Consider the following 12423-nt stretch of genomic DNA (forward strand, 5'->3'; position numbering starts at 1 on the left):
TCTTCCCTATTTTTCCAGCACTTCTAAAATACCACATTTCAATGCAGACCTCATAGGTTCTTTATTTAAAAAACTTCTTTGCAGTTTTTAGATTTCTTTTTATCTTTCCCAGGCACCCAATGGGCTTCTTCCTTCTGCTGTTGTCAACTCCAGACTAGAAGACCCCTCAGCAAGAAAAAATGCTGCTAGCTGTGCTTCCTCTATTTAAAATAAACCTTTTTTTTTTCCCCTTCTATGGTTGTGTTCACTTTCCCACTATGCTGCATCGTTCTTCCAAGTTAGTATCAGTCACACAATACTAAGCCAGTAAAGTTCTCAAAGAGACAAATCACAATATAATGTAATTAATTTTTACTTCCAAACTATCACTTTCTGAGTCTTAAATTTACTGATTTTCTCTGACAAAGGTCACCACTGGAATAAATATCAACAGAAAAATTGTATATGTTCCCTTTTAATTTAATCACATTATTTATGGTTAACAGCTCTCTTGCACCTCCTTCAATAATAATTCTATCCCCTTGGTGTCTTGACCTGTTAAATTAATGTAACTGGTGCTCATTTTGCAAACTCAGGTTCAGTCAAGCTAGAAATAATATTTCTAATGCATACAGTAATTTTCTCCATCAACATCTCCTTATCATTAGGTACTCATCTCTAAAGACCCTCTAAAATCTCAAATAGAATCTAATTATACAGCCTTTCTCCCCCATCTCTTGTAAAACATGGAAGTACGTACTATTCTGACTCACCTTCCTTTCCCCAGAAGTTAGAAGAATGGTGTTCAGAAACAACTGAGAAAAAGCTGGATGTGAGTTAGACTTCTTGATAGTTAGATGGATAGTCTATAGAAAACTCAGTCTTCAAACAAATAATTAACTATTGTGTGGATGTCTATTGTGTTTTGGCAGGAGGAAGAGGAAACAGAACTGGCAGTGATCTGTCTGCAGAAGTTGCTCCGAGGCAGGGCTATTCAGAACATGGTATTCTGTGGCTCTTTGTTTATGTCCCTCTTCAGAATGATGGTGGGAATGATTTAAAGTGTGTTTGCAGTCTTTCTTCTACAACACTAATCAAGGGTAATGGGTCTTCTGCAGCATATCCTCTTATATGTTATCTGGAGTCCTTCAAGCCTGAAGTCTTTGCTCTCCGGCCCAAATTTCTTACAGGAACTTCTAGGTTCCTACACGTCTGTGAGTGTCTCCCTATTCCTGTCATCCCCTGTAGTCAGATGATTAATTAGATGTTCCATAGCAGAATTACTCAAATGGCAAATTCTAGACTAGTTGTGGACCATGAGTACATTTTGCATTGATTATGCCAAGATCACCAGGCTCAAGAAACCTCCCAGATCCCAGCAGGGCAGCTTGTATTTTATACCATTCTTCAGTTTCCTGGGATGGTGAGCTGAACCTTAGATAAGGAGCAACTGAAGCACACCACCATGATTTCCAGCAAGTGCAGGACCCATCATTCTGCATTCAGTGGAGCAGGAGTCGGTCTAGGTAGAAATTGAGTAGCTATGTCTCGTGGCCTTTATATTAAGCAAGTCTATCACTTCTGATCAGGCCGGTCCAGAACGTTTGCTTTCATGCCTGCTGAGAATATAATTGATGTTTTCTCTTGCACTAACTATTTGATGTTTGTGAAGTGTTCCCATGTGGGACCCTGGCCTGAGCTTTAGCAAACAATACAATACTGTGAAAGTGGCTTGAGGTGGAATATAGACCTCCCAAATCTTATCCAGTTCTGTGGTGGTCTGCGAGAAGGATGTTTGATGCCATTGCAGGACTGTTGACTTTCACATCATGAAATGTCCCATCATTTTAGGAATCTTTTTCCAGCTACTACTGGATCAGAAATACATGACTCAGCTGGAGAATGACATGAGCAGGGTTGAGTGATCCTTTGTTGCTGTTGGAATTCCTGTTGGAAGGGAAGTAGAATGAAAATAAGACAGTGTCAGGAGAGGGCTGGGCCATATAACCCCATAACAGGGACAGCAGCAGTTTCAACAACCTCCCCACCAATTTATTGCTTTGAGCTGTTGCTGGACTCCCTCAAAATGAAGGTCAGAAAACAGTAGATGTTGAAACAGGAGACATCTAACCCTGGTCTGAGCAAAAGGAGCAATGCTCACACTGGGAAACTTTGACATTGAGGCTGATATAACAGGCTATCCGGAAGGCTATTACCCTTTTCACTTGACACTGCGATTGCTGTTCCACATTCCAGGGGTTTGAGATCTGGGTGAAGCCAAACAGAGTTAAAAAAAAAAAATTATAATAAAGTGTCAAGGGATCATCTATACTCCATTGTAGAAGGTCTGAATTTCCATCTTCTATACAGGAGGGTTTTGGCAAGATTTACCTGACAGCTGTAGCGTTTGCCTAAAAGTGGCTAAAAATTTGTTGCAGAGAACTAGGTCTTGGAAAGAGCTGATATTGCAGCTTGGAGAAAAAGGGTGTGCTCTGCAGGAAAAACACATTGATCCATATTTTCCATTTAATATGCTCGGTTGTTTAACTTTATTTTAAAGATGTTTGAAGGGAAGGAGAAGCGGCTGAAACTGATCCAAGAGCTGCGCACCACTCATGCACTCCAGGAGGATGGACAGCTGCTTTTGAAGGCAGAGGAGCAAATGACACTGGCTCTACAGCAACAGCGTGACTTGCGAATGCACAAGGTTTGCCTGGATAGATGGGAAGACTGATGTGCAACACTGTCCTGACTGGGCACTCTCTGCTTGCAGTACCACCAACACTCTCACATTTAATTTCTTATGTTTTCTCTTATCCACAGCACAGACAGCACACCAAGTATCAAAAATACTCTCCTAGCACAGGACAAACATTGAATGCCTGAGGGGCTAAAATTGTCCTCTTAGTGCTGTGGGGGCTCTGGGGAATCTCAGAAACAGACAGAGGTGCCCCGACCACAGCTGCTACCCAGGCTGCGCTTCCTTTGTTTGCAGACAGAGCACTTATTTATGTTTACAGGTCTTTGAGCAAACTGCACTGTCAGAGGAACCTCAGCTTTCCCACATTTCAGTCATTTGCCTGGTGCTGTGACCTGGCATCACAATACATGCTTGTCACTCACATCTGTCAGATGTTTCACTGAATTTATGTTACTGCTCTGTCATTTCCCTGTTCCTTTTCTAGCTTAGCACCCTCTTGGGCTCCTCCTCAGGGATAAAACATCACAAAAGAAGCCAAAGCAGACTTACTTTTTAAATCTTCCTGGGCTCGAGACTGCTAGGACCTTAGCAATAGTGTCCCATTGTTGTACTTGCCACTGTTATGGAGAGCAGAGAAATTTTGGGCTCCATCCTCTGCCAAGGATCTAGTGAGAACTAGGGATAAAAATTCCCATCCTATTTCCTTGCAGGGCCACAACCTTCCAGGGCAAAGTGAATGAAATGGCAGATGCTGGTCTGAAATGGATCATAACTTCACTGCACCTCAGATGTACAGTATCTCCCACGTTCCTGTGGATTTTCTTACAGTTTTCGCTACTCTCCTGTTTTTTCAATGACCAGCTGTGAGGCAGTTCTGCAGGTTCCAGGTTATGATAACAGCATCCGCTGGCCAGTTGGCCTGATAGAGGTGAAGCCAGACCACTGCTTCCTGCTGGGTGGACAGCAACAAATTTTCCCCTCAGATCTCAGTAAAAATTGAACCAGGTGACTATGTTTTACTGTTTTTCATTTCCAGGTGCTCCCTCATACACAGGGAGCCCAGGTGTGGAATGCAGGAATACAGAATTTTTCTGATGAGGAATTAAGAGAAAAATAAAAGCCTCAGGCGTTAGGTACTTGAAATGCTCCTTCTCTTCTGGAAGCCCAGGTGAGAGTGAAGGAGAGAGCAGTTCAGACACCATAGTGACATTCATAGAGAAGGAGAGAGAGCTAAGGGTAAAGATGCTGACCTCTGATCTCAGAATTTCCTTTTGGGAGAGCCACTATCCCCCTCTGCTGGTATCTACGTCCTCTAATCTTGTTTTTTTTTATTTTTTTTTTTTTTTACTGGGTCTCCTAAGGCACACCATCCAAAGCTCAGGTCTTCAAACATTTTGAACTGTAAAACTGCCTGGGATGCACATGTAGGAGTTTTCTATGCATGTGGCTATTTAAGAAAGTCACTGATGACTCACAGTTCTTTAGCTTTTGGTGGTCAGAGGTTTTTTTTTCAGGTTTTTGACCTTTCCAGTATAAAGAGAGGCAATTTTCAAGAAATGCTTCCTGCAGAAAGATGACAGAAGTTCCAGACAAAATGAGGGGTTGAAAATTTCCAACCTTATGTATAACAGAAGTCTAAGACAAGAGTGTTCCTGCATTTTCTTCTATTTCACACCAGTTTTGGACACAGCACCTGGAGCAATAAAGAGGAATCCACATGTTAGTTCCATGTTATCCCTCCCTGTGGGCTGGTGCAGTTACTGCATTGCCATCTTCCATCTTAAATACCGATGGCCTAAGTGCTGTCACTTGTATGTGTGTGCATCACTGACAATTCCACTTTCTTTGAAACACTGCATGAGCAAATGGCACAGCAGTAAAAGAAAGCTGATTTATTACTACTTGTCTGGGATATTTCAGCTCCATTTTGAGTTCTACATTCAGGTCTACTCTGTTACTGCCTGTTTATTCCAACAGAGACACAGCATCCCAGCCAGTTCCAGACGTTCCCTCCCACCAAGGACTGTGGCTTCATAGTCCATACTGGAGATAATGAACTTACCATAGATCTTGTCCCTTTCTGAAGTGCAATCACACATCCTTAACCCATAAAACACAATGTGCTTGGAACAAGGAGTGAATGGCACAGTAACACTGAACACTTGGAATCTAGTCTCAGCTCTGTCACAGACTTTCTGATTTTCCGTTACCTGGAATTTTGAGATCTTGTTTGTACCTCTGCAAACTCAATATAATTAGTGTTGATTTGAATTTGTTAGCAGTTAGTAACTTGTACAGTTTTAGGTAATAACTCAATACATAAAATTGTAAGGACTCATGGTTGCTGCATTATCTCAGCAAGTTGAATCACTTTGGTTGCATCACGAATATCCAGCCAAAGGCATGCCATTTCACTGAGGTGGCTTTGAACTGTAACAAACATTTTTATCCTTAGGAGAGCATAGAACTGTGGCCGTATGCACAATTGCATGGTCTCCTAACCTTTACTCAAGCTCCCTACTCATAAAGATTGAGGGTTTTCTTTCCAAATGCTAGAAAAAAGCTTCATTTGCAATTTCTGATCCTATATTTCTATTCTGGTCTAGCTAAGCTTAGCACAGAAGGATGGAGGGTATGCAGCTGAAATAATTCCATTGTCATTTTTATACCTCCCCTTTCTTGGTCTGGGCAGGGGAGTGTTCCCCAGTACCAAGCAGATGGCCTCAGCCACTATCCTGGTTATACTGTCAGCCACAAAAGCATTTCATAATACCTGGAACACAGCGCGTTCTCTGTTCATCCACCCAAGCCTAGGGGCTGCTTGTCCTAGTGTGACAGTATCGAGACTATTCTAGTTTTGCCATCTTTTAGCCTCTTTATGCCATCAGAACTTATATACAGGAACATTACATTATGCAGTATCCAGGCTAGCACATGTAAAACAAGAATGCAAAACTCCTATGGTTGTCCCATGGCTGGTCTGAGTGGATGTTGCTGTTTCACATGCCTGTGGTAGTCCTGGGACTTGGAACAACATTCCTGGAGTTTGTAACACAATTCTTTGCCTTTTTTTTTTAAAGCTGTCATCACTGGAAAACCACTTGGCCAGGGAAGAAGGAAGGGTACTGGCGAACATATTTGATTTTCTGTCCAAAGAGCTGGTGAGGCTGCAAGAAGAACGGAAGATCCACGCTTTTGTCATGCTGGCTGAGAGGCAGAGGAGGATGCGTGAAGCGGAGGAGAGCGGGCGTCGTCAGCTGGAAGAGAGGCTACGTCAGGAAGAAGATGAGATTTTCAAACAGGCAAGAAAGGGAGACTGGTGGGACTGTGGGTGGTTTGTAGGAACTGCCTCCTTGTGGGAAGGTCCAGACGGGAGGTGCTTCAGCTCTGACTTTGGTGATGGCTAGTTTAAAACTGAGGAGGAAGGCTTAGTGAAGAGAGAGGGATTTCTTCCTAAAGGAGTCGTGCCCATTACATTAAGGATGATCAGAATACCCCTATAGACAGTCCTGTTAGGCATATAAAGAATGAAGGTAGGTTTCTAAATTTCCACAACAAACACCTATGGAGAACAGATGTCCCTAGATCATCTTTAGGTATAGCGTTTTGTCAACATTTGGTCATGTGCAGCAGAACTTATTAGGTGCTCTCCCTGGAAGGATGCCTTTAAGCAAGGTTTTGGAAAGATTTTGCACCCCAGAATTGGACTGCAAATACCTAGAGGTACAAAAATTATTTTTAAGTCATGATAGTGGATAACATAACCTTGAAATACAGAAACAAAAATCCTGAATTACCATACTACATAAGTATTCTGTAGCCCTATTCCTATTCCCTAGCTCCTGACTGCATGAAGCATGTTTTCTCCCAGTTGAAAGGAATGAGTGGGAGCCTAATTGACTAAACCAATAATTTTCAAACTTTGTGGGAGAAGGTTAATACCAAGAGAGTCTGGCATCATGTTTATTTTTCTTTTAATTTTAGCTTCTCCTCTTTTCTGCATCTCTGAGTAGGAAGTGAGGAGGGTCAAAGTGCCATAAGCTTATACCCTTCAGACTAGCAGAAGGAAAACACCCATTTTTAGAATCTCTGCTCTACAACCACAATAAGGAAACCAATAATTTTATATTGGTTTTGTTCATGTTACTTTGACTGGCTTGATGGAACCTTTTCCTTCAGGATGTGCTTGAATGAAAGCAGATTAATTTACTGAAGTCAATACTGATTATTATTATTTGGCAGTTGTTGCTCAGGGGACCATGAGAACTGAGGAAGCAACTGCCATTCCATTCACGGAACTAACATGCTGCAACAGAACTGGATCTGTGGATAAGTTTGTCTTCCACTGCTAGTTGTTTGCTGCACTTATTTCTGTTCAATTAGTTCTCAGAAAGAATCATTAGAAAATAAATTTTTACATAAGTTATTCTTATGAATAACCTCTGAAACCAGATCTCAGGCTGGCCTACCTGAAATTAAGAGTCTGGTGAAAATCTGTTGTTCTTGCGTCTTTGCAAATCTGCTTCCACCACGCTCCTGGCACAACAATAGGCAGAGGAACAATATCTGGGTGTTTTGTTCCAGGTGGTGAAAGTGCACCAGAGCACTATTGACTCCTACTTGGAAGACATTATCCTGAGTAGCATGGAGGACACAGCTGAAGAACAAGCTAGGGAAGAGATTCAGAGAATGGCTATAGAAATCAATGACATTGCTTATGAAATGGAAAGTCGGTACGTTATTAAATGGCGCATTAGAGGCTGTTTACAGCAGTTTAGAACCTGCCTGACCATCTGCATCTGTGGTTACGTGTATAACCTAAGATATGGGAAGGGCAGAGCAATACTGTTGCTGGTCACTTCGTTAGTGTGACTGCTGCATAGGAACAACACTGTTACTACCTGGTACACATATATAAATCCATCAGAGCCTTATTTCTATACAGCATGTGCCAGATTCCCTTTGCAAATCACTTGTGGGATCTGAGAATCACCCTTTTTAGACTTCTCCATGCCAATGTGGTGCTGTGACTGAGTTTTAAGTGAATCGGGGAACTGCCTAAAGCAATATGCATTCATACTGGTCTTTTCATTTATTTACACCACTACAGAAAATCGTTTTGAAAGAGATGCTAAAAGATACAGCTCTAGAGCAGTCTTTCATTCTGGGGTGGCTGTTCTTTAAGAAGCTGCCAGTTTCCATGGGGGTCAGTCATATTGATGGCTGCCTGACAAGGCACTTTGAGTAGAGTAAGTTGTTGAGAACACAGTCTTGTGCTTGGCTGGGGCATCAGCAGTGAATACTTTTTAGGACCTGCCAAACCTCCAGTTCAGTTTCTATGCTCTTTTTTTGGAATTTAGCCATAAAAATCCCAATGACACAGTGACTCTCCTATGGTACAGCAGCTGTGTATTTTGTAGCTAGATGAATACAACCAGAATGTTGAAATCACTGGGGAGAATGAAGTGTAGATAATGCATGCAGCCCCTGGGCCAATTAGGACCCACTAAACACTGGCATGGAAAAGAGCATGGTGCTCCAGCCAAATGCAGAGTCACAAAAGGGAAGAATTTAGCAAACTCAGCAATCAGCCAAAGACTAAATTGACAAAGACACAAGTCCTCAGAGGTAACTGTGTGTCTAATTCAGTTTGTCATAAGTGAGAACTGGGCTCCTAAATATCTTTGAGGATAAGGAGTCTAGGGTGATCATCTCCCTGAAAATATTGCTTTCCAATGCAGTATTGAACACATTGGCAGTGCAGTGCAAAGGGGAACAGTCACACTGTCACTTGTTTATAGGATAAAGAAAGACCCAGCTAACAATTACTGCCATGACAATACACTCCCTTGAAAACAGTGAGAGTATTTCCAAGGGAGACTTGTGTTTGCAGAGGTGATCTGGAAAGAAAATTAAAACACTAATACCACTCTGCATCTGTTCTGTAGTCGAACTCGCCTACAGTCAGAAGAGATTGTAGCAGAGCTGGTTTATGATTTCCTGATTCCAGAAGCTGAGAAAATGTCTATCAGAGAAAAAGGTAAGAAGTCCGCTAACTGTATTCTCTTTGTGAACTGGTTCACACTCCTCACTCTATCTGACTGAAAGAAAAGATGCAGTGCCAAAAGTTGACTCGGTTCTCTGAAATTCCTCTTTTGCACTCTACAGGGTAGAATGTTAAGACTTCTGACCCTTTTTTACCAATTTCTCATGAGCTTTAGTGTTTTAAAATGGTGGCCTGATGTAAATTTGGTGTATCTGCGACAATAGAACTACGTGAGAAGCAGTAGCCCATTGCACCTTCAGGAAGAGACTGGGGAAAGTCTTTAAGTAGCATGGCTGTGAATTGTCTATTATATGGCAATTTCCAAAAACTGTAGAACTCTATAACAGGCAGATTACTTAAAAACATGCCATATGTAGAAGGAAGATCATATGCTTTCCTATGCTTCCACACCCCCCCCTCCCCCCGCCCCAATTGGTTGAGAGCTAGAAGCAAAGATAAGGTTTTAGGGTTGGCTGTAGCGGCATCGTGTTTTAAGTAGATAGTCTTGCAGTTTCAAAGGATGCGTCTGTTAGCCAAAATGGAATAATGTCTGTCAAAATACCTGCAAACCTGTGTTTTACCTTGAGTATCATGAATAAATGGCTGTTCTTGACTGGGATGTTTCCACTGACCAGCACACTCCGAAGACCGTGACTAGACCAGTCACCCATAGAAAGTGGATATAACCTAAGAAAAGCAATTGTACCACAACAGAGTCTGAAGTGGTCCTTACCACAGTGTAATTCTCTGACTTAAGAACAAAAGCACCTACTTCATTGCCTTTTTTTTTTTTTTTTTGCTTTGTGACTGAAAACATGAACCCTGCGAATACATTTTGTGGTGTCTGAATTCTGCAAACTTTTTTCTTCCTAGTTTGTGTATAGGTCACTATGACAGTATCTGTTCAGCAGCTGGCAATTCTACATAAGCTTAAATCAGCTCCCTTCTCCTTAGCCCTGCTTCTGCAAGCCTACCCAAGCAGGTGATGTAATTTTAGTCAAAGAAACCTGCAGCTCAGGCACGAACACACACAGGTTAGCCTGTCTCAGAAAGGAGAACAGAAAGGGAAAACCTGGAGATTGCCGAGGATTCTGGACATACAGAGGTATGAGCAAGGAAGAAAATATGTACTGGTCTTAGATGCAAAAGCAACTGATGAACAAAGCACATCAGAAGCACTCCCAAGCAACAGAGGAAAAAAATCTTCAAAATATGTGATACCTACAGTGGGTTTGCCTGGAAAGCAGAGCTAGACTCAGGCAAAAATTAAAGGGGATGCTGGAGGAAGAGCTAGAGCAATAGGTGATAAAGTACAAGACCTCCTTCAAACGTGGCCAGGTGAAATCTGCCACAATATTCTTGTGACAGCAGACATCAAATGTCAGGAAGAGACATGGCTCATACTCTCTTCTGCTATTGTGGCATGAGGTGAGGGGACTCCATACACCCAAGAAAGAACTGAATTCTACCAAATGTATGCTCTGATGAACACACCTTGCCATAAACCTCCTGCACAGTGATACCTTCAAGGAAGCTGCATTAGTAACTGTTCCATGTAAATCCATTGGAAATATTATCAAAGAATGGCATTAGATCTCACAAGCACATCAGTCTATTTCATTTGTGTGGCAGCTTTTAAAGCTTCCCCTATAATGAGCCAGATTATTCATTATGAAACTGTGTTTAGCAACCTGGCACATGCTTGAGCATACACCTTCCTTGAAACTGGCAGGAAGTGAACTGGGAACACAGTGGTCAGGCCTGCCAGAGGAGCAAATCCATTTGAAGAACAAAGATATGAGGGCCTGCAAGTTCAGTCTTTACCTACAATTCAGCTTCCCTTTAAACATCTCTATTTTGCCATTACCTAATCTTTTCTTCTCTTGTTTTTTTTTCTCCTCTTTTTGTTGCATTCCTATGCATAAAAGCAGGGATTATCCAATACTGGCTCATCCTGAAACCCCTCTGCACCTCACTTCTGAACCCTCCTGTGTTGGAAGTAGAAGTTGATGTACTGATATGAAAAAACTCGCTTTTAAAAGGACAATCACTCACCAATTTGAACCCAGTTTCTTTTAGATGGTATTCACTGTGAGTGGAGGAAGGGACTGCAGCAATACCAGGAGAGTATTCCAGGTAGAGCTGATGCAGTTCATGCATACACGACTGAAGCCAAAATGCCATGGGTAGAGAAAGCTCTTCTGGGAACTGAGAGCTGGCTAGTGAAGGTCGGCTTTTCAAATGCAAGTGAGATCCAGTTGCATTCATTGTCCACAAAATAGACCTGGGAAGTGGATAAACATAAACAGGATGGGTTAGTAACGTTCAGTGACCGAGTCAGTGACAGTATTCGGAACTATGTGACAGCACGCAAGACACTGCTGGTTCAGATTTGCAGTTAAAGTACAGCTCAGCCTTACGGCATAAACAGTCCAAATCAACAAGGAAATCTTGGACTTTTACAGGGAAGTGACACAATGAGAGCCACAGCTCGTTCCTGCAGCATTCCCCACACCCTCCTTACAAGCACGCCGTATTTTGATTCCCTTCCAGCGTCATGTCTAGAAGGAGAAAGAGGGAACAAAGAATAGCGAAGAACAATGCAGAGAGTTGTAGGGTGAATGATTTGGCTTGGGTAATTATTTCCCAAGAGGTGGGCTGGAAATAAATACCAATGAGATTGGATGAAGACTGTAAAACACACTAAAGAACAATCCTGCAGTAGCAAAAGGGAGACGATAAGGTAGGTGACTTAATCTGTCTGTATTGTCTCCAAGTCTTAACTTTGAACTCAGTAAGAGTTTCTCAGTGCAGGCGAAATCATAACACAGGAGAGGGCAGATTTCAGCTCTGTCTTCCAGAGATCTGCTGCAATTAAAAGACACTGAAGGAGAAGTTATTTTAAAGCCTGATAATGTATCCTGGGCAGTTATGCTCTAAGCTGGAAAGGAATACACTTTGGCTGTGTTTCCCACTGTGGGGGCTAGTCTTCAAAGTGAAATGCAAAGTTGGTTGCTGCTATTAGGTGGCAGTAGAACACCTTCAGCCAAAGTTAGAAGGGCGTGATTTTTGTTCCCCTGAGATAGGCTTTTCCACAGCTGCAGGAAGGCTAAGACCTGTCCCTCTCTTCTGCCCTGTGGATAACACTTTGCTGTACATTTCCAAGTAAAAGCCTTACCTCTTTTTATGCACAGTGAGGCAGTCCCAAAGAAAACACATCTATGCTGCTCATCAGATCATCCACAGGGGCATAGAGAAGGTAGTGGCTGATACGGCACTAGATTGGGAAACATCTGCCAGCAAGATAAAGGGAGATGCTCCTGCTGGGACAGGTAGCGCTGCTTTGAGTGGGACAGCTGCTGGACCAAGTGCAGCTGACAGCACTTGCTCTGCCCCAGTTGCACCCGAACTAGCTAAATTTCTGTGCAAAGAAAGCCCAGGAGAGACAGCAGAGAACCCCTCTGATGGATCAGACAAGGATCCCACTGCCTGCTAGAGACAGAAGATGAATCAGGTGAGTTTCCTTTCCCCTCTGTCATTTGAGCTTGGAGCATGGTGAAGGAAAGGGAAGCACTTTATATTTACTTTTTTCAGGGCAACCAGAATGGAAAATCCTCACTCTCCCTTGGGCTGTCCCTCCTGCTGCCTGCCAGCAATGTCATCCTGGAACAACTCTGTACACATTTTGGTGTGGCAG

The 12423-nt window shown here is 42.5% G+C and overlaps 1 protein-coding gene across 1 annotated transcript in view; it reads left to right on the forward strand.

Annotated features, from left to right (window-relative positions):
* MAATS1 (MYCBP-associated, testis expressed 1) overlaps positions 1-12222 on the forward strand; it is a 29884-nt gene extending 17662 nt beyond the window's left edge. Inside the window, exons 11-16 of the mRNA XM_010083804.1 lie at positions 912-983; positions 2540-2686; positions 5761-5982; positions 7265-7413; positions 8629-8720; positions 11921-12222. Of these exons, the coding sequence (XP_010082106.1) occupies positions 912-983; positions 2540-2686; positions 5761-5982; positions 7265-7413; positions 8629-8720; positions 11921-12222 (984 nt within the window). The remainder of the gene's footprint in view (positions 1-911; positions 984-2539; positions 2687-5760; positions 5983-7264; positions 7414-8628; positions 8721-11920) is intronic.
* The last annotated feature ends 201 nt before the right edge of the window (positions 12223-12423 follow it).

The sequence above is a fragment of the Pterocles gutturalis genome, unplaced genomic scaffold, assembly GCF_000699245.1.
Source record: "Pterocles gutturalis isolate BGI_N339 unplaced genomic scaffold, ASM69924v1 scaffold9945, whole genome shotgun sequence".
Lineage (NCBI taxonomy): Eukaryota > Metazoa > Chordata > Aves > Pterocliformes > Pteroclidae > Pterocles > Pterocles gutturalis.